This window comes from Pygocentrus nattereri, chromosome 29 (assembly GCF_015220715.1).
Source record: "Pygocentrus nattereri isolate fPygNat1 chromosome 29, fPygNat1.pri, whole genome shotgun sequence".
Taxonomy (NCBI): domain Eukaryota; kingdom Metazoa; phylum Chordata; class Actinopteri; order Characiformes; family Serrasalmidae; genus Pygocentrus; species Pygocentrus nattereri.
This window is the reverse complement of record NC_051239.1, coordinates 6,768,832-6,791,204: the sequence shown is the minus strand read 5'-3', so window position 1 is coordinate 6,791,204 and position 22,373 is coordinate 6,768,832. Positions and strand designations below refer to the sequence as shown.

The following is a 22,373-nucleotide window of genomic DNA, read 5'->3' as shown; positions in this document are numbered from 1 at the left end:
CTTGACTGCAGCGTGTGCCCACACACCAGATTTCACCATATTTTCATCATATATATGATTCAAAAAATTTACGTCGGTAAATCTATAATGTCTGTTGATGTTCCCCAGGCTGGAGAGTGGGAACTCCATTGAGGAGAAGTTGTTGAAGAATGGCACTAAGGATCTGATCAGAGAGGTTGCAGCACAGGGCACGGATTACACCCTCGCATTCCTCACTCAGGTACCTGACCACATCTGGAAATTAGGCTTAAGATGCTTATCTCTGACTATTTCAAGAAGTCTCAGTAATTCACTCATCACATTAATACATTCGTCATTCTCTTATCAAAACTGTCAGTACTTGCCAGCCCAAGCACCGCTCAAAATCTTTGTCTTTTAAGATCAGACACATGCTGATGTTCATGCATATGTATTGCATTGGTGTACCACGATACTCAACACACAATATTGTTATTGTGGTCACTGTGAAAAACCAGCACTGCTTTTTAATCCAAGCTGCTGTTTCAGCAGAGACATTGTTTTTAGATACACAGCTCTCTGGTTTCGCAGGCTCAAGATACACTGTCTTCCCATGCTGAATTTGATGTTTGTACAGCTATTTTAGTTTATTTGTCAGCACCTGCACAACTCATGGCAATGTTGCAGTGCTGGCCTATCATTTTTAGTGCCCTGTTTAAAGTTTCAGGAGTGTGCTGCCAGCGTAAAGGGGAAAAATGATCAAAAATTGTGTGTGTGTATGTGTGTGTCTATATATATATATATATATATATATATATATATGTAGAGATATATATATATATATATATATATATATATATATATATATATATATATATATATATATATATATGTAGAGATATAGATATATATATATATATATATATATATATGTGTGTATGTGTGTGTGTGTGTGTGTGTGTGTGTGTGTATAATTATAATATAAAAGTCCCAAAGACAAGATTCTGGCTGTGAAGGAAGGCGCAGACACAAATTCTCAAGATTTACAACCATCAGCACACTGTTGCTATTATAAATTCACCAATGTTCACTAATCTTTCATCAGTAAATTAACATTACCCACTTGGATTTTACAAAGCAGCAAACATTAGTGCACAGAGCTTGAATGTTACAAAGCAGTGTACGTTAGTGTACAGCGGTTCACACAAATGTGCATCATTGTTTTGAAAAGAAAAATCAGTTGTTGCTGCGTTGGGGTTACCTGTTCTTTTTAGTGTGCAGTGAAGTGGTTCAGTTTTATTGCATCAAATGCACCTTTTTTAATTTCTTTAATTCACCCAGCCCTGCTTTGAGGTATTGAATATAACAGTTCCCCTTTTCCTTTTCACAGCGCACCATTCAGGATCTGTTTGAGGTGGAGGCAGGCTCTGGAGAGAAGGTGGAGGAGTTTGTGGTTCTGCATCAGGATCCGTCTCCAGCAGAATCTATCCCTCCTCATGTGGCCAGACCCTACATACAGGCCCTGAACACCATCACCCTGCAGACGCTTCACTCTGAGGACGAGCAGGAGGTCAAGAGAGCAGAAGAGGGCAGAGAAGAAACGATGGAGAAAGGAGAAGAGCGGTTAGAGGATGAGGGCGAGGCGACAGAAGAGGCCTCCCAGCTAGAGGAACTCACAGCAGTCATGGAGCAGGTGACCAGGAGCAGCCTGAATTAATTAGGGGTGCACTGATCATGAGTGTGTATAGTCTCCTTGCAGCCGAATCAGCTGAGGGCTTTACGTCATTAAAAACTAATAGAGATCTTCCAAAATGAAATTGATTCGTGTTTGCAGCAAAGTAGGATGATTGGATGCTTCTGATCATGCTTTTGTAGTATTGATGATCATTCGAATTGACTTAGTCGTTCGTTTTCTTAATACATTTCTTTATTTGCTCTCTTTAGCTGACTCCTATAGAGCGTTACGCCCTGCACTACCTGGAGTACCTGCACGTCAGTGAAGATGAAACGATTGTCAAGGTAGATCAGAAACTATTTTGGAAAAGGTGTTGGGTTTATTATTATTATTTTTTTATATCATGCAGTACATATAAGAGCAGTTATCAGTGGCAGCTGGCAATTTATATCTCTTCAAAAGATTTTGGGTTGAACCTATTTTTTGTGCCTGCCTGTCTACCTGTAGGAGCGTACAGAAGCTGCCAAGAGAAGCTGGGAGCTGCATCTGCAGCAGAAACTGAAGGTTGAGGAGGAAGAGCGGATGATTCTAGAAGAAGAGGAAGATCTCTTTACATATACTAGAGAGGATGCTTACAACATGGTACATATGTACCCAGAGTATTCTCTCAGTATTTTAACTATTTGCAAACGAGTTTGATGTTGGAACATCAGTACCATAAATAACTGCTGTTCCTGTTATTACTGTTATACCTGATTGGGGTGGGGGGAGAGTATTTGTGCTGTAAATTGCAGCGTTTTCTGTGTTCATGCCTTGTAGGAATACATATTTGAGAATGAGGATGGTCAGACAGAAATTATGCCGGTAAGACCAAAGAAAATCTCTTGTTTTCTTCAACATCAAATAAGACATGACTGAAATATATGTCAGTATGTCAGATATATTTGTCAGATATGAAATATATGCCAATGTTTCTGGGTTACATTCATTTGTTGGACATAATACGTTTGTCTCTGTGATGTAGCTGTGGACCCCACCCACCCCACCTCAGGATGATAACGATATCTATATCGACTCCGTGATCTGCCTAATGTATGACTCCACTCCCATGCCGGAGTCCAAACTGCCCCCAGTCTACATCCGTAAGGAGCACAAGAGGCCCAAGATGGATTCTACTGGTAAGAAATAAGAGGGGAAATTGTAGTTCATTGGTCAGCCTCAACTAGGCCGGGTTTCAGATGCCAAGCTCCATCCCAGGTGATGCCTGCTGTTGTCATGTTCTTGAGCAAAGAACAGGCCACTTTAGTTGACAATTATTTTGGGCATTGTTTTTGATCTAATCAAGCACATAAGAGAGAGTGAAAGCTGCATGATGTGGACAAAATGCTTGCAATTACAATACTTCATTATAAGATTGTCATGTGACTTGCAATATATTAAAATGCATTGGCTTGCATTTATTTTTTTTCCAAAATAATTTGATTGGTTAATGAATTCTTTAATCAACCACATTAATTAAAACAGCCTCTGAAAGACTTGGGACCGCAATCTTTCATTTAGTGAATACATGCATCATCTGTGCAGTACTGAAAATTACCAATATTGCACCAATGATTAGTAATCAATATAATTTACGCGGCATTGCTTTACTCTCTCCCCAGCCGTGGGCCGTAAGAAGAAGAAGGGTCATGGTGAGGCGGTCATACCCCCTCGGTCACTCTTTGATAAGGCCAGCATGGTAAAGGTGCGACGAGAAGGGAAAGACCAGAAGAAGAACATCTCCAGGCTCCAGGCTCCTTTCGCCAAGCCACTTCCCACACTGGCCAAACCTGCTATGGAGGCTGGACAGGACAACCCAGATTGGCTCATTAGTGAGGACTGGGCTCTATTGCAGGTACTGGACGACACAATTCCATGTGTATGTGCCCACACACACTGTCACTTTCTTACTGTTTCCTTCAGTAAAAGAGCCCAGTGGAGGTTTTATCCCCTCTCAAGTTTCAGTTGTGTAATCCAGTATATTTTAGAGGGATTATTCAGTAGTTAAATTCAGACCTGAAACACAAAACACCCCGAAGCAACTTCTTACCGCGCTACCTGCCATTTAGTGTGAAATCAATGTGTTTTTACTGTAAGGGCCAATACTAATAACCAATCATTTTACAATTTTTGGTATTTGGACACATTTTGACACTAAAATCATTATTTAAGGTAAAATATCAATACAAGTTAAAATATCTAATCTTTTGAATCATGCCAGGTTCAAAAAATTAGCCAGAAAAAGCTACCATGTAATTATTGCCTGTAATAACAGACCAAAAGTAATTACGTTTTGCAGACAACATTTTGTGAGTAACGTATCAGCTGCCGTTACCAAATATTATTGATATTAAAAGGATTTTGTACAGAAGGTTAACATGAGTATGGTTTAGTATGGTTTCATCCAGACCACACCGTTCCACCAGTAACTTCCTTTTAATATTCATTAAGTTCTATTTTAATATTTAATATTAATTAGGATTAATTTATATAGCACTTCATGTCCGTGGCAGCTTAAAGTGCTTTACAGTCAGGTAATAATTAAACACTGACAGTGATTGTTAATAAAAGGTGGGATTGGGGAATGTATTTTCAGAAGGCCTGTATCTGTGGATCTGATATCATGTGCTGGAACATGATATCTGTAATGCAAGTTGGTGCTAGGTCATTTAGAGCCTTAAAAACTTGTAGCAGAACTTTAAAATCTATCCTGAAAGATACAGGTACAGTTCCTAAACAGGGGTGATATAAGCTGTCTTTTTTTGTTTTTGTTAGGTTGCACGCTGCTCCATTTTGTATTGTAGAGGATGTATAGTTTTTGTAAGCCCAATAAGAAAAGCATTACAGTGATCAACTCTGCTATAACAAATGCATGAATAAGTTTTTCTGCATTGCTCTGAGATAGAAAAGGCCGAACTTTAGCGATATTTCTCAGGTGACAAAAAGTTCTCGTACTTCAGATTTGCTCATATCAAGCTAAAGAGATGAGCTGCTCATAAGGTTTTAGTAACAAGGATCAGAAATTCAGTTTTTTCATGATTTAGTTGCAGAAACGTCCACTGAGGATATCGGACCCACATCTGGTCAGTCTGTCAAAGGTTATCAGAAGGAATGGAAATGTATAATTGTGCATCATGAGCATAGCTATGAAAATTGATGTCATTACCCAGAAATACAAAAGCCCTAACACAGAACCTTGTGGGACTCCATGTTTTTTGATGGTTTTCCCAGTAAAACCATCAACTGTCTCAGTACTGTGGTTAGAATGAAAGCCTGATTGAATGACCACATATAAATTGAATGACCTTCTGATATAAATTGTTTATTAGATGTGCATTTAATTGTTTGAAAACAACTTTTTCTAAGACTGTAATTAAAAAAAGTTCTTAAAATTGGTCTAAAATCATTTCGTATGGAAGGATCCATACTACTCTCTTTTAGCAGAGGCATCACCAAGGCAGTTTTAAAAGTGTCAGGAAAAGCGCCTTTTGACTGACAGAGGAAAATTTACAGTAGTTAAACGACATTTTGAGCATAATCAAAAACCGTCTTATGGAGGGAAGTGGTAACAGGCTCAAGATCACGTGGATGAACTTTATGTTTATAACAGTTGTGAGCTCCTGATAATAGAGAAAGATGTCATTATTGATGTTACTAAGGTAATAGGAGCTTTTTTCCGCTGGCTGAGCTATGCTCTGTTTTATCAAGGCTGTTTTATTTTAAAAATGAATTGCGAACCATTCGAAGATAAATCACATTTGGACCCACTAGCAGAAAAGTAAAGGTCAATTACTCAGTCTATGGTGGAAAAAAGGACTTTGGTCTTATCTTCGCATTTATTAATTACACTGGAGAGGTTTGACTGTCTGGATATTTTCATTGCATTATTGTAGGTGGAGATGTGCTATTTGAGAATATCACAAAATACTTGCACCTTAGTTTTCCTTCATAAGTGCTGTGATTCATGACAGTGTCTTCTGCTTCAGAGGTAAAGTTTATACAGCGCCACAGCTACATGCCTTAATGCCTTTACACATCATGCAAACAAAACCTATATTTTCGTATTAATTGCCAGGCTGTGAAGCAGCTGCTTGAGCTCCCTCTGAACCTGACCATTGTGTCTCCGGCTCACACTCCAAACTGGGACCTGGTGAGTGACGTGGTGAGCTCCTGCAGCCGGATCTATCGCTCGCCCAAGCAGTGCCGCAGCCGCTATGAAAACGTCATTATCCCCCGCGAGGAGGGCAAGGTAAGAGAGCACAAGAGTGTGCTGCATGTCATGTGACCATTTTGTTTGGGTGCCTCCATAGCCACGTTGCACCTTGTTTGATAGTAAATACTGACCCTGCTTTCGTAAGTTTTGCATATCATTGCAGGTCATATCCAAACCTCATAGTTTTTATATATTGTCACTGTCGGAAAAAATCTTTTATCTCCAAAATGGTAACTTCACAACAGAAGGAAAAAATGTTCTTCAATTGTTATGGAAGTAAATTTGAGCTATTGAAGATCATCACTAGCAAGAGGAGCCCTAAAGTATTTTTGGACCATCTCTGTCGGTCCGTTCAACAGCAACAGCAGCAATATAGTATTACACTGCTTCGTTAAAGTGTTTGATGATGAGTGGATAAATAGCAATAGTCCAAAATGACTTGGAGTTAAATTGTATGTCTTTAATCATCATAAAGAACATTTTTCTGTTCAGTTACCATTTTGGAGGCGCGAGATTTTGTTACAACAGCGATAACATATTGCATTAATTCTGACCTTAATGTGTTCTCACACAGTTGATATATGAAGCTAATCCCAAAAAGAAGACAAAGAGCATCTATAAGGTAAGCTGATGTGCACCTCAAAAATTTTCTGTTGTAAATAACCGCCGTCATCCAGAAATAAGCTTTTCTTCTGATTGCTGTAGCTGTTTGCTATATGCTCTTTAGTGACCTCCATTTGTTTCTCATTGCAGACGAAGAACAGTCGTCCTCTACGCACCTGTCAGATCTACACTCAGGATGACAATGCCACTCAGATACAGCTTTACAACAACCGCTTTGAGCTCATGAAGATAATCGCCAGCAAGAGGAGCCCTCCTATCAAACCCTTGTAAGAGCTACAGCTTAAGAATATTTCTGTTTATCCAGAGTAAAACTGCTTAGGATGTTATTTGAAGGCATTTACTGATTAAGTTGGTGGGTTAGTTAAAGTGATGAGATTGGAAATATAGACCAAAATTTCAGACCTGTGTAAAGCTCTTCTGCAGCCTCTGTGGACACATTTCTGTCCACAGCCCTGAAATTAACTCAAACACGTGCTAAAAATGCTTGCTTTCTGTTTTCATAACTGTTCTCCTTTTGTTCCTCAGGTTGGGTATGAATCCTTTCCAGAAGAACCCAAAGCATGCTTCAGTGTTGGCTGAAAGGTGAGCTTCCCCCAGTAGTGGACAGTATGTGCTTTTTGTTCAGAATATTGCGGTGTGGTGTTGTTGGTCTAACTGTGTGGTCTCTGTTTTTCCACATAGTGGCATCAGCTATGATAAGCCGCTGCCTCCCATCCAGGTAGCATCTCAAAGAGCTGAGAGAATCGCCAAAGAGAAGAAGGTGAGAGTCCGGAGATTCATTCTTAAATACCTGTTTGTGTCTCAACATGGCAGAAGTGAGGGTTTATAACACCCAAGCTACAAATCCAGTAAGCTGTGTTTGTGGCTCTATTTCTCTCTCAGGCTCTAGCAGAGCAGCAGAGGGCACAGCAGTTAGCTCAACAACAGCAGCAGGCAACTGGATCTACCCAAGGCCAAGTAGCTGCCACTCAACCTCAAGCCCAGCCACAGGCTGCTGCCACTGGACCACAAGCAGCCGGAGTCCCCCAGGCTAACCAGCAAGGAGCTGCTGCAGTCCCCAACACTGCTGTACTGGTCAGACTTTACTAACACTGCATGTCTTATTTTTGATAATCTACAAAAGTATAGTCTCCATCACATCAGTACCTTTTCTCCATCCACCCCCAACCCCCCACCCCCTTCAGCAGTGTCATGGTTTGTCCACTGATGCACTCTCATCTTCTTCCTACATAAATAATAAACAGTAGTCAAAAACAAGCTTAAATTAAAGTGTTTATTGAAGGATTCGTGTGTGTGTATGTATGTATGTATGTATGTATGTATGTATGTACATACTGTGTGCAGCAAACAAGCATAACCTTATGCCTGTGACTTCTTGAGAACATATTCAGGAACTGATTAGGATCGGCTCAGACAGAGTCGGAGCCTGCTGCAGTGGCTTTTTTAAGGGAACCATTATTCAGTGCAGTGACCGAGTCAGTAATTTCAACACATTATTGGAATCTGTTGTCCTTTATTTGTAATCTTTAGGCTTAGTAGGTCTGCTGTATGACATTTTGAAGTCTTCTGTGCTTATGTTGTAAAGCATCTTTTGTTTGAGTTTATGCTCACAAATTGAGTGGAGTAACTAAGTAAGAGATTTTGTAGTATTCAAACAAATGAGAATTGCGTTTTTCCTTCAGGCTGGAGCGATCAAGACAGCTGCTGCTGGAACAGGCATTCAGACAGGTACCCTCTCGTGTCACATAAACATTATCCCACTGTGGGTTCCCTCAGGCTTATAACGTCTCAGAAGCAGAAGTAGGGGGTGGTTTTCCTCTGTAATGCAGTGCTGATGGTGGTGTCGCTTTCCTCTGTCTGTCTCAGCAGCTACAGTGGGGGGTAATGTGATCGTGAACACGGTGGCTGGAGTTCCTCCAGGCCAATTTCAGGGCAACAAACGACTAGCTTCTCCTGCCATCCCTGGAGCTGTGGCGGTAAGTCCTGCTCAGTGTTGAAACAAACATTCAACAACCTGACTTACGTGATCGTGTCAAACCTTGAAGAAAAACTGTGTATATTTATACATTATACAAACCATTACAAACCAGGATCAGGATGCTTCTTAGTGTACCTAAAATGCATGCAGTTTTCAGTGGGAGCCTGCTTAGTCATGCAAAATGCAATGTAAAATGTGGACTAAGCCTAACCTAGAAAATGTAAAATGTGGACTAAGCCTAACCTAGCATGTAATGGTGTTAAAATTCATCAGTCTATTATGATGCAATGATTATTATCCACTCATTAATATAACCCTGCAAAGCTGACTTAAAAAAGTGGTTATTTCTGCTATTTGTTCCACTTATTTTTAGATATTCATGTAGAATTTGCTTCATAGTATAAATGTGAATAAGAAAACACATGAAAGCAAATCACATATCAGCAGCATTTTATTATATTATTTATTACTCTAATTAAACAACAATAATAAATTCTTACAGATCCAAACAGTGCTCCGAATGAGCTGGCACACTTATTGCCTCATTGTTTATTGCACGCTCATCTTTTGTACATGATGAAAACACAGAGCTGACACATTTCATTCTGGATGTGCGTGTCCTTTACCTTTCAAACAAGTTTAAAGGGCTAACAGTAGAGTTAAGAATTTTGTAATTGATATATAATATCGATAATATAATAACATTCGCTGTAATGTTCGGTAATGTTTTGGCTGAAATTTAATTCTCATTCTATTTCCAAATGTGAAAATATTTTGCATGTTATTTTTGTTACATCCGACAAGCAGGCTCTTCTAATCACATGTGAATTCAGTATATTTCTGAATTTGTCTATTTTTTTTAAGATTCAATAAATCAGTTAATCAGAATCCAAATCATTACAAAGCCAATTTTACGTCTTGTGGTAGTGGTTAATGATGTCAGACACTCTGCTGTATTGACTGTGATGGTGTGTTTGTTCTTTTCTTTCATTTGTGCTTTTCCAGGCTGCAGGCACTACTACAGCGCAGGTGGTTCACACTCAGCAGAGGGCTGTCCCTGCTGCCCCCGCCCCCACCGAAGTTGTCACTATAGCCCCTCCAGGCATTCGAGCCGTTACCCCAGTGACTGCCTCACCTGTGGTGTCCACCAGTCTCGCTCCAGGACAGTCACAGACACGCTCACTGGGAGCTCCAGGTACAGCGCGATACATGTATTACTCTCAAAGAAAGAAAAGAACCACATTAACAACAAATATTCAAGCAAAGCAGTACTTTTTGATCGCCAGTATTCAACTGGTGTCTCACAATATGCATTTCCTAGCTATTTGCCAGATTGTTCTACTTGCTGTCATAAAATGGATTGGCTGAGCTGTGTTGTAAAACACTATATACACATTTGACTGCATATATCAGTTGAATTCTGACTGACTGCCAAAGAAATGTTATGTATCTTGACAACTATAGTCTGTTTTTAAGGAGCTACATTGCTTGGTGGAAGAATTGTGTAGTAAATGTCAAAATATTTTACATTGGTGTCCTGTTTTATTAAATCAGTAAACCATTGTGCGCTACAATGATTCTACCACGCTGAAGGCGTTTGCTTTGTGCCGTCCTGAGCAGTACAGTGCATATCCTGCTTTGTTATTTGTTTAGTGGTTTAAAAATTCGCTGTCAAAACGAACTGCCCTTTCTTGTCCTGTCATTTCCCTTTCACTCTCCTTTGTTACCTCCATTGCAGCTGGAATACAGTTGTCTCAGAAGCTCTCACCTGCGCAGCTGCAATTGCTCAGGCAACAGCAGCACCACCAGCTCCAGCAGCTCCAGCAGCAGCAACCACAGCAGCAACAGGCTGGTTCTCCTCAGATCAAAGCACTAAGTAAACCACAGGTAGGCACACACTTTGCTTTCTTAAGGACGCATATCTGAAAGATTTGCTGACGCTGCTTCACTTGCTGGCTGTCTGGAAGCCAAGTAGTTTGTTTTGGTCAGTAGAAATGCTGAGGAGCTCATGTCACTGTATACCAGAATAGGCAATGTATTACCCAGCTCTAAGGAGGGTAAGCAATTGATTCAACTAACTGCAGTTAGCATTAGTCATCATGTTAGTCATCAAGTCAGGCCAAGGAAGCCAAGGTTAGGTTAAAGTGAGGTTAAAAGAAAGAATTCGTTTGTTGTCTTCTGTTTTATTGTTGTGATTTTTGTTTGCTGCATGTGAAGCAGCCTTTGGTCTGAGCAAGGTTCTTTTCAAATAATGTATTTGGAAGTTTTAATTACAAAATACTGCACATACATTTGTAAGAAGAAGAGGTTTGGGGGGAAAAAGCATATTAAATAATCATAATGCAGCATTGATATTTGTGTGTATGAAGCCCACTCCCAACATGTATCAGGGAAAAATGGAAGTGTGCTTAGAAAGTAGTTCATTCTCTCTTGGAATGAAACACTTTATTTATTTATTTATTTTAGTTCATTTTTGATTATGTATATATTTATTTATTGTGATACTTCTTTACAAATATAGTAGTCAAAGTGTCTATGTGCATGTGTGTAGGATTTGCTGAAAATTAATAAGCAGAAGCTGCAGATGACTCAGCAGCAGCAGGTTGCGGCGGCAGTAGCTGCAGCTCAGGGTCAGCAGGCAACAGTTACCCAGCCAACTCAGCAGGTTCAGGCTGCCCCGGCAGCTCAGCCCAGCCCGCAGCTCACCACAGTGGCTGCACCCAGAGCTGCCACCACCGTCCTCACCGCACCCGCCGTCACCAACCTGCAGGTGGCCAGACTGGTGAGCTTACATATTTTAACAATATGCAAATTGAACGCTTCAATTCCGTAGCTCAGCACAATTTGAGGCAAGCATCTGTTGATTGGAGTATGCAGGTCAGCTACATTTGGGATATGGGGGGGTGGGTTAAGTTGGACTCCATGAAGTCCAGGACATTTTCGGATCAGTAATCTGAAATTTCTAAGTGCTTTACTGCACATTTGTCCTCTAAGGATTTTACCTGGCCCTGTTTTGCACTGCAGAGCTGAGCTCTGAGTCCCAGTGGTGGCATCATCCATTTGTGGCCAAGGTTCAAGTTCAGTATACTTTTTTTTTTTTTTTGGACCCAAATTTCTAGATGACCGTATTACCTGGAGAAACAGAGCATTGTTATTGTGTTTTTTTTTCCCATTAGAGCAGAGCATGTTTTGAAGACGCACTTATTTTGTTATTCTGCTTATTTCACTAAATGCGAGATATATAATTATTTTTAACCTTTGATGCTTACAAGTAGTTGAACTGCTATTGTATTAAATGCAGATTATATTTGCTTGCATTGGAGGGTAGGCACTGGGGGAGTACATTTTGACTACTTTCATAATCAAATGTTCTTAAGAGTCAAGTAACAGATATTCAGTTAAGTACAGTGAAGTAGAAATAAAGAGGATTTTGGCTGAGATCAACGTAATAAGCTTTCTCACTGCAGTTAAATGTTCATCCTGATGATGCCACATTCTACTTTTATGTATATTTTATATACAATATAGTATATTGTAAATAGGTATTTTTTTCTTTTTTACCTACTTTAGCATTTATTAAACAATTTTCCTGGTCAAAACGAATGAAACCTTCATTTGTGGCTTATTTTTTAATTAATGAGGCGACTAAATGTTAAACTACTCCTGTAAAACTGTGTTTGTCTTGTTCTGCTCTACAAGACACGAGTTCCGGCTCCATCTGCTCTCCAGGCACAGGCAGGTCAGCCTGCTCAGGTGACACTGACCAAACCTCCTCCGGTCGTGTCCGTGCCAGCTGTGGTTTCCTCCACAGGAGTCACCACGCTACCCGTCACGGTGGCCGGCATCAGTGTGGCCATCGGACAGGCCCAGAAAGCAGGTATTGAGCTAGTAATGAGTAGGAGATGCATTTGTAATGTGTAAGAATGAATTGGCGTTAGTGCTGCCTGATATGAGCAAAGTACTAGTTTTGGAGCATGTTTAAAAAAAATAGTGAATCAGTGTTGTGACATGGTTAAAGATTGGCCTGCATTATTTTTACTGTAAATTAATTTTTTTGCGATCAATGAGAAACTCATCTGCAACTGTGATTGGTTAGAGGACTCATTTGCATATCATGGACTAATATCACAGTATTGGCTTCTGCAGTACTGATATTGCAGAGGCCAGTATCGTTATTACAATGAGCAAGTCAAGTATTGAGCAGCTGTTATTGGTACACTGTTGTGAAAAACACTGTGGTGTGAGGAAGAAACATTAACATGTGTATATAACTTAGAAATAATACATGAAAGGTCTGCTTTTCAAAATTTGCATTGGTTCTCTTTGCAATCAAATGTACACAATGTCACAAAAGGTGAGTTGCAGACTTTTCTTGGCAGCGAGGATGTAATTACCATGAATAACCCTGAATGTTTATCCGTCTGTCGCTCTGCATGTTCAGGTGCTCCTGTTGTGGCCCACTCGCTACAGGTGCATCAGTTGCTGAGGCAGAAGCAGCAGCAGCAGGCAGCTCAGGTGGCCGCAGCGCAGCAGAAAGCAGCACAGCCTCAACAAACCCAGGCTGCAGTGCAGCAGAAGGTAGCATGCACTTTTAAACACGAAACGTTTGAATATAACATATGTAGGTCTTCAATTTTGGTGCACAATTTCTATGTAATTACTATATATAATTTGATGTCTTAATTCTCCCCAAATAGGTTAAGTTCAGCAAATAATTGTATTAAAATGTGCAGAAATGTGTTCTCTGTAGTGGATTTGTTCACTTTTTGTCACTTAGAAAATGACATTTCACCATGAAATGTCATTTGACGGTGGCTCCCAAAATTTGCATATGATTACATTGTACATCTTTCATAGAAACCACCGTCAGTGATCAGAGCTAGGCAGCTATGTGCATCCTGTCAGAGTAAAGTGGCTAGAGTTTAGGTTGGGGGACACACAGAGGCTTTTTCTTAAATAACATTTTTCTAAAACCTATAAATTCAGGAAAAACTGTATGCAGCGAAATGAGATACTGTAAACAGTATGCATAGAAAAGAGGTGCGTTGAGATCTTTCATTTATCAAACCAAACAAGATGTTGAAAATCAAATAAGATTTTCCCCTCATTGCATTGAGCTTAAAATATATGTTGTTAAACCCCTGAACACGCATTTTTATCATTTCTTGACCATTCTCCTACTTATTCTTCCCCTTTTTTACTTTCTCTCTCTCTCTCTCTCTCTCTCTCTCTCTCTCTCTCTCTCTCTCTCTCTCTCTCTCATTCTCTCTCTCTCATTCTCTCATTCTCTCTCTCTCTCTCATTCTCTCTCTCGCTCTCTCTCTCTCTCTCTCTCTCTCTCTCTCTCTCTCTCTCTCTCATTCTCTCTCTCTCTCTCTCTCTCTCTCTCTCATTCTCTCTCTCTCATTCTCTCTCTCTCATTCTCTCTCTCTCTCTCATTCTCTCTCTCTCTCTCTCTCTCTCTCTCTCTCTCTCTCTCTCTCTCTCTCTCTCTCTCTCTCTCTCTCTCTCTCTCATTCTCTCTCTCTCTCTCTCTCTCATTCTCTCTCTCTCATTCTCTCTCTCTCTCTCTCATTCTCTCTCTCGCGCTCTCTCTCTCTCTCTCTCTCTCTCTCTCTCTCTCTCTCTCTCTCTCTCTCTCTCTCTCTCTCTCTCATTCTCTCTCTCTCGCTGTCTCATTCTCTCTCTCTCTCTCTCTCTCTCTCTCTCTCTCTCTCTCTCTCTCTCTCTCTCTCTCTCTCTCTCGTGTAAAGTTGGCCACTCAGCAGGCTGCTCAGTCAGCAGGTCAAGTCCAGCAGAAGGTGACGTATGCAGCTACCACTCAGCTGCAGCCAGGCATAAAGACCCAGTTCTTCACCACCTCCATCACCACCCAGCCCCAGAAACCTCCCACCACGCAGCAGATACAGGTAGACAGTTACACTGTCCTGACTGGTGTGTATATTAACTGCAGTATAAGAGCCAATGGTAGAGTAGCATATATACAGGCATACAGATCAGTCGAGTGTATGTTTAGTTTCCAACTTCAGTTTCTACCCCAGTAGTGATCTTCTCCTCTATTTGTAGGTTGCTAAACTGCAACAGATAGTGTCCTCACCCCAGCAGGTAAGAGCAGACATGTTCTGTGCTGTTTTTTTTTCCGTGTGTTTTATGGGATGCAGTAAAAAAATTGTTCTGTAAAATGTTTATTTTTTTAATAAAATCGGTCCAATCAAACAGTAAGTCCAGTCTTATCCACAAAGAGGGCCAGGAATGATCTTGTAAAGGACAGAAATGTTTGGGGAGAACTTTTAAAGTTTTGGTGATGCTTTTCACCACTAATAAATTTACACCCCCTCTAATATCCTGTGATTTGCAATTATGCATGTCCTTTTAACGTTTGGAGTCCAGTCAGTAACACCAGCGAAACACTATCGCTAGCTAATGTGTCTGCCTTGTAAGAAGTAATGTGTATTTGTATTGCATGTGCATGCAGCACACATCTGCAGACATAAAGGAGTTATTAAGCGAAAAATCAAATTAACGTAATTTATCATTTACCCCAGAGGCAGTTGATCAGCCAACACATGTTTGAGATCTGAGGTCTGCTTCTCTGGGTTTAAGAAAAAGATGTTATGCTGGCATTGCTAACAGACCCTTGAGTTGAATTGTCACCAAACTCATATCTGTAAATACACGCCACAAATCTCTCTCAGCTCGCTCAGAACGCACCAGATCTTCATTTTGCACATACACATTGATGTGGTTTATAGAACTGTATGGCTTCCCCACAAAAGTGAACGCTGGAGCAGCCATTGTGAGTAACTGGGACCACTTTTGTCCCAGCGCAGTATGTGGTATCATTCGGCACAAGACGGCCAACGTCACACCAACATGAATTCCTAAACACATGGTTTAAGATTTTAACTACCACATTTTCAGTCATAAATGTTCCAACACACATACACATACTGTGGAACACGTCAGCTGGAGGCTGGACACACCAGTGGCTCATTAGACATATTTTTGCGGCTGCTTGTACGACAGGAATTGAGTTTACATGATGAAAGTACCAGTTGATGCCAACAGAGATTGAGCATAACTGCTGTGGGAAGAGGGACCGGTTGACGCCAGCGCTTTAGCAAAGTCGTACTGATGGATAAAAAAGATGCTTATTTCTACAGTCAAACTGCATAAAGCACGTTTGTCAAGCATGTTATGGCATGACGGTAACTAAGTGAGCAGAAAACAGAGGAAATAAAGCTTACCTGCACTTCTCATTGGTAGATGTTTGCTCTGAACAGCTGCAGATTGAAGAATATCCTGTTTGTGACTTTCCGTTTAATCATGAGGCGAGAAAGGATCACTGTTTTGGACGAGGCTGAAGCTGGATTCTTCTTGTTCATGTTTATCAGCTAAAATTTCACCTTAAATACTGCAGCAGTTCCTGGCACCTGTACGGGCAAAAACGAAAACTTCTGGTTTACTGTCTTACAGTTATGAAGCTTTAGCTATGCCAGAAAGACACTGAGACATCCGTGTAGAGACGGAGGAGTTTCTACAAAGTGAGACGTTACGCTGTTGTCCAGTTCTAGTTTAAATGTATTTACGTAGACTGTCAAAGCAAACAAATTACAAATGTAGTACATATTTACGGAAATGACTTCAGTGACAGTCCAGCTTCTCTGTCTGTCAGCAATGTTAGCCTGGAATCTCCCACTGTAAATTAGAGAAACAGGCATCAACCACATCTTGGCTAATCAAATGCATCTGGGGTAAGTTATATATCAGGTAATTTTTTTTTTTTCTTTTCTTTGTCAAAATATTCTTTTATTTTGAGTTTTTTTTTTTTATTCAGCCATGCTAACTTGCGCTACATTGGTCGACCACCTTCACCACCTACTTTGAGTTCCACCATCACAAGGCGTTTGATTTTGTTTAGAAATGTCAAACTTGTGCTAATAAGACTGCGTTTACTCAGCAGGTAAAAGTGGCCTGCATCTTATTTATTTATTTATTTAGGCTGTTCACACTATCTTTTAAATATGATTTGTATGCGACCTCTGTCTGAGCAGATCAGCTCCTAAACTGACCCACATATGCAAAAGAACAGCTTCATGAGGCTCTTCCAGAGGTAAACAGGCATGATGGCCAGCGGGCGCTTGTCGCCCCTGGAGCTTTAAGTTGTGTCTTCGCCAGCATCACAGGAGTTATTATAAAGCTTCAGTGGTTGACAGATGGACTCATTACCCACAATGTGTTCGAGTTCACTGTAAAAAGGGCACATTATTCGGTCACGGCCACTTCTTTGGTTCGTGTCCTCAGGGCCTTTAAACTTTTCTGACCATGTGCTTCATTCGAAATCGTTTGTGATGCGTCTCTTCTACATTTTTGGTACAGAAACATCAGCCTAAATGTTTCTGAGTCTCAGCAGAGTGAAATTATGACGAATGTCGAGTTGTACTGACGTAAAAGTCGCATGAATTCCAGTCTGGCTGTTCAGACTGAGTTGCATCGCCGCAGATCAGATACGCATCGGATTTCAGTACCACATTTGAAAGAATCTCAAATTGGAAGTTTCTCAGTTGGTCGCACCAGCACATGATTTGGTCGAATCCTTTTTTGGTACACGTATTAATCATTACATGCTGACCAATAGTTCTCTTTATTTGCATACCCTCATTTTGTACTGATGTAAAGATTGACTGTGACTCAACTTGGTATTTGTGAAATATTTTAATCTCATTGTCGCTCTGTCACAAGCAGTGGCTGACAAAATAGGTCATCATCAATTCTATAAAAAACAATTAAAATGTTATCAAATAAAAGCAAAATATAATAGCATGTATGTTTTAAATGTACTTCATGTTTTTATTTTTTACATCAACTAACCTCCTGCAGCTCTTACAGTTGGGCTTCCTCAGCTATTGTTCTTGAAACTGACAAAAAGCAGTCTGCAACTGCCAAGACTGGACGCAGTAGTTGTTAGCAGCATTTAGCCAAGCAGATAAACTAGCAGTTAACCTGTTCACTTAATTTACTGTATTAGAAATATTTTGGGGTTGTTATCCTACTGTTTTTATATAGTGTGTCCACAGCATTGGCTTCTCAGATTATTCAGATGCCTTATACAAGAACGTATTTCTAACTGCTTGCGTTATGTAGTTTCTGAAATAATCAGTCCTTTGTTCAGAAAGAGCCATCAGATGGTTGTAAATGTTCTAATCTATTTAAAAATCTAATTAAAGCTGGAATAGTTTGCTTTATGTATGTATTTATGTATGGTTAGTGATGCCATGTTCTGCTAAGCAGCTGTTGTGTAAACATCATATAAATCCTGGCCTAGGACTGTGAAGAAGCCACAACAGACAGCTTTTAACGTGTTAATGCGCATTTTCTTCATTTGAATGTAATTTTTTTTCTCTAATTGGTGGCGTGTAAGCTTATATTACTCGTTAGCTTAGCCTTGTAGCTCCAGTGTAAAACTGAGGAAACGAAGTTGAGAAGTAAAGGAAAAATGTGTGTAACTATATTTTCTTGTTTCACTTTATTTAATATCACTTATAAAACTGTGCTCTGTGTGTAGATCCAAGTGCAGCCCCAGACGGTGGCTCTGACCCAGGCGGCCGCAGCAGTAGCCGGAGCGTCCACTCAGGCACAGGTTCAGGTGATCCCTGCAGCCTCTGCCTCTGCCGCACAGGTCGTCCAACAGAAACTGCTCCAGCAGCAGCAGGTCGTAACGGCAGCTGTTACGCCCGCTGCCACCGCATCCCCACAGGTTCAGACCCCAGCCCCCCACAGCCCGGCCCAGCCGCCGCCGCAGCAGAGCGTCACAGCGGCCTCTGCAGGCGAGGCAGCGCCACAGCAGTCTGGCACACCCCAGCCACAGCAGGGCAAGGGAAACGCACGCACAGGAGCAGCCATGCGCTCAAAAACTCCCGCCAAGCCCAGCGGAGGCAGCTAAACACACCCACACATCATTGCTGTCATATCAAAACCCTCGTTCCATTTTTATTTTTCTTGTACCTTTTAAAAACGGCAGCTGCCCTTTACATTGTGTAACATTTTCAATACGAATGGACCGACAGAAATGGTCCGGAATTAGTTGGCATAAAACATTAATGTATCATTACTGTCCAAAAAAACTTGCATCTTCATTTTGTTTTTCTTCGATTTTTACTTTTCTACATCGTTTGAACACTGTGTGGAAAATTCATGAACGGACCAATAGAAATTATCCCAAATAACTTGGAATAAATTCTCTTTACATTAACTTTGTTTAAAAGTTAAATACTTATTGCATTTTCCTGGAGATGCAAGTGTTTTGGGTTTTTTTGGACAGTAGCTATATGTTAATGTTCAGAACATTATTCTGTTTTCGCTGCAAAATGATGGTTTGTTACCGTTTATTAGGTGACGAGGTTTTGCTACGACAGTGAGGGTATGTAGGTATGTGGACTGAACTCACCACTTCATCATATTTCCGTGAAGCTCCACTGACTGACATACGGACAAACTGCATGTTCATCATTCAGTGGCCGCTCAGTTATGCTGTTGGTGGCCAGCATAACGTTTGCTTTCACACAAAATCTCACACCAACGCTGACCAGTCTCATCATACCTGTTGGTTCTCTGTGTGTCTCTCCCTCTCCCTTTCCCTCGCTCTCCCTCGCTCTCGCTCTCTCGCTCTCGCTCACTCGCTCTCGCTCTCTCTCGCTCTCGCTCACTCGCTCTCTCTCGCTCTCGCTCTCTCTCTCTCTCTCTCTCTCTCTCTCTCTCTCTCTCTCTCTCGCTCTCGCTCTCGCTCTCTCTCGCTCTCGCTCTCGCTCTCTCTCGCTCTCGCTCTCGCTCTCTCTCGCTCTCTCCCCTGTATAACTGGTAGCTGATCAGTCCTTGTCATAACGTAACATTAAGCTATAGACTCTCCTCATCAGCTCGGAGAGAGGCCGTTTGGAGACTGGTCAGTATTGTCCATGCTGATGGAAGTTTTTTAACCCGTGTGCCCACGAACTCATTAGTGTGGCAGTTCTGCTTTACCGGACTCTGTTATCATGCTGTAAAATGCTTGCTTTTTTCTACTGCACCTTTATTGTTTATACAGCTGTGAATGTTAGCGCACTCCGACACCCTTGGAGAGTATGAGTTATGAAAAATCCAGGAATATCCACGTCTGTGCTGCAGTTTGGATCCTCTACAGCACGTCTGGCAGGATGACTGGTATAACACAATTTCCAGGCAGTCCACCACCTGTTGGTAATGTGTTGCTAAATGTGCGTTTTCTGCTATTCTGGCTTTTTGTTTTTTTTAAACGTATGTGTATTTGTGTAAGTGAATATCCACCTGAACTGTGTACTTCTTTCTTTAGTTATGGCCACGTAAGTGTGAGAACATCCCAGTACGGATGTAGAATTAGCAGCTAGCCATCGCTATATGTGAACATCAAGTTTGGGAAGATTTTAATAGACACACACACACAACCACAGTGATTAGAGCCCCCCACATCCTGCATTAATATCAGGATGCTATTAAAGCGCTACTGAGACTCAAGCAGGATAGAAAGCAAAGCCATCAGTGTTCAAAGAATGAATAGCAGTGAGTTGTTTGAGGTTTTTTGGCTGTTTTAGTGAATGATAGCGACGTCTTAAATGTGCTGTGTTGTGTTAAATCTGAGATTGTTACTCTAAATGAGTCAGAGGTCAGTAGTAGCTCGTTATTTAAACTGTCACTGTGGGGGTTTCATCATTATGCTGCTTGTGAAAATACAGACTTAAAAGAAAAAGCAGTGTAAATGATCCAAATCTGTCTTCTCTAAACGTGCCCCCCCACCCACCCCCCCAGAGTTATGTGCATATTGTTGTTGTTCTCCATTACCTGGACAGATAAAGGCATAACTGGTCTTCTGTCTGAATATTCAGTGGCTAATCAACAGTAACAGCACGGCTTTATCTCTGTTATCTCTTTTTTAATTTCTTCCCTGTTCAGCAGCAGATTGAAAACAATGCAGTTCCCTTTGAGTTTTTTTTTTAATTATTATAATTATTTACTGTGTGTATCAGCTACACTGTAAACATGTACTGATGTATCTATAATGTCTGGGATTCCACCATATTTGTCTTTTTTTTTTTTTCTTTTTTTTTTAAATCAACGTTGAGAAACAAAAGTGTAAATAACAGAAGGGAAGACGACATTTGTAATTGTAAAGTAGTTGTGTTTCCATTGGACTTTTTCAGCTTATCTCTATAAAGTGTTCCGTTTTTATACAAACGATGAGATGTTTGCTGTTTCTTCTCCGAGCAGAATTTGTCTTGCCAGTGTTTGATTTGGAGATATTAAGAGCATGTTGTATGGCTATTGAAAACAAGCCTTGGGTTACATTGGATGCTGGCCATTCCACCTATTCATTCATTCATTCATTCATTCATTCATTCATTCATTCATTCATACATACATGCAAAAGTTAGGGTTATTTGACTTTCGGGTGAAATTTATGGAAAACGTAAAAAGTTCACGCTACAGTGATATTATATCATGAAAGTAGGGCATTTAAGTAGAAGCACGCAGTGGTGATTTCCTCATCTCAACCAATTTACTGAAACAAAAGCTAACAACAGTGGTGGATGTAATGTTACCCCAACAAAAAATGTCAGTTTCTCTCTCAATAACTTGTCGTGTGCCCTTGAGCATCAATTACAGCTTGAGAACGACGTCTCGTGCTGTTCACAAGTTGACTCATTGTCTGCTGAGGCATGGCATCCCGTTCTTCTTGAAGGGCAGCTCTCAGGTCATTGAGGTTCTGGGGTACAGAGTTACGAGCCTCTACATGGCGACTCAGCTGATCTCATAGGTTTTCTGTGGGATACAGGTCTCGAGAAAGCTCCATTTGAGGTACCCAAGTCTTCAGCAGCCATTCCCTAATGATGTGACCTCGATGAGCTGGAGCACTGTCGTCCATGAAGATGAAATTAGGCCTGTGTTGTTCATGCAGAGGCACAATGACTGGATTAATGATGTTATTCAGTATTTTGGGCTCGTCACTGTACCACTCACAAAGTGTAGGGCAGTTCAGTATTGACTAGACACACCTGCCCACACTGTAACAGCACCACCACCACCTTGCCATTAAGCTCCTTGTTAGAAAACAGCGAGTTGTACACAAAGTAATGAAACATTGAACAGTTGGACATGTGCATTTTAGGTTAGGTTAGAGTGCATTTTTGGTCCATCCTGAAATTTCACCCAAAAGTCAAATATCCCTAACTTTTTGCGAGGGGTGTGTGTGTGTATATATGTGTGTGTGTGTGTGTGTGTGTGTGTGTGTGTATATGTGTGTGTGTGTGTGTGTGTGTGTGTATGTGTATGTGTGTGTATATATATATATATATATATATATATATATATATATATATACACACACATATACACACACATACACACACACACACATATATACACACACACACACACACACACACACTATATTTCCAAAAGTATTCAGCCACCCATCCAAATTGAATTCAGGTGTTTCAATCACTTCCATGGCCACAGGTGTATAAAGCCGAGCCCCTAGGCCTGCAGACTGCTTCTACAGACATTAGTCAAAGAATGGGTCGCTCTCAGGAGCTCAGTGAATTTCAGTGTGTTGTGATAGGACGCCACCTGTGCAACAAGTCATCATTAACCGCTTAATCCAGATAGGGTCGCAGTTGGGAGAGCAGAGAATCCCAGACATCCCTGTCCCCCGCAACTTCCTCCAGCTCATTCCTGGGGACCTCCAGCGGGTCCTAGGAAGACCCCACGGTCTTGTCCCAGTAGGGCGTGCCTGGTACACCCCCACCGGGAGGCGTCCAGGGGCATCCAGATCCAGACGCCCGAACCACCTCAGGTGGCCTCAATGTGGAGGAGTAGCA

At 41.0% G+C, this 22,373-nt stretch overlaps 1 protein-coding gene across 8 annotated transcripts in view; it reads left to right on the top strand.

Moving 5' to 3' along the window:
* ep400 (E1A binding protein p400) overlaps nucleotides 1-20,733 on the top strand; it is a 48,479-nt gene extending 27,746 nt beyond the window's left edge. For 5 of the 8 annotated variants that reach the window (XM_017719939.2, XM_017719940.2, XM_017719938.2 and 2 more), the window contains 23 exons: nucleotides 109-220; nucleotides 1,349-1,651; nucleotides 1,903-1,977; nucleotides 2,141-2,275; nucleotides 2,453-2,497; nucleotides 2,658-2,811; nucleotides 3,295-3,527; nucleotides 5,748-5,921; nucleotides 6,460-6,507; nucleotides 6,639-6,775; nucleotides 7,035-7,091; nucleotides 7,191-7,269; nucleotides 7,392-7,583; nucleotides 8,192-8,237; nucleotides 8,376-8,485; nucleotides 9,493-9,682; nucleotides 10,226-10,374; nucleotides 11,039-11,269; nucleotides 12,187-12,364; nucleotides 12,929-13,065; nucleotides 14,241-14,396; nucleotides 14,554-14,592; nucleotides 18,053-20,733. In XM_017719939.2, the coding sequence (XP_017575428.2) occupies nucleotides 109-220; nucleotides 1,349-1,651; nucleotides 1,903-1,977; nucleotides 2,141-2,275; nucleotides 2,453-2,497; nucleotides 2,658-2,811; nucleotides 3,295-3,527; nucleotides 5,748-5,921; nucleotides 6,460-6,507; nucleotides 6,639-6,775; nucleotides 7,035-7,091; nucleotides 7,191-7,269; nucleotides 7,392-7,583; nucleotides 8,192-8,237; nucleotides 8,376-8,485; nucleotides 9,493-9,682; nucleotides 10,226-10,374; nucleotides 11,039-11,269; nucleotides 12,187-12,364; nucleotides 12,929-13,065; nucleotides 14,241-14,396; nucleotides 14,554-14,592; nucleotides 18,053-18,430 (3,358 nt within the window). In that variant the 3' untranslated portion in view covers nucleotides 18,431-20,733. The remainder of the gene's footprint in view (nucleotides 1-108; nucleotides 221-1,348; nucleotides 1,652-1,902; nucleotides 1,978-2,140; nucleotides 2,276-2,452; nucleotides 2,498-2,657; nucleotides 2,812-3,294; nucleotides 3,528-5,747; nucleotides 5,922-6,459; nucleotides 6,508-6,638; nucleotides 6,776-7,034; nucleotides 7,092-7,190; nucleotides 7,270-7,391; nucleotides 7,584-8,191; nucleotides 8,238-8,375; nucleotides 8,486-9,492; nucleotides 9,683-10,225; nucleotides 10,375-11,038; nucleotides 11,270-12,186; nucleotides 12,365-12,928; nucleotides 13,066-14,240; nucleotides 14,397-14,553; nucleotides 14,593-18,052) is intronic. The other 3 variants (XM_037536127.1, XM_037536126.1, XM_037536125.1) reach the window with 3 other exon arrangements.
* Nucleotides 20,734-22,373: the final 1,640 nt, after the last annotated feature.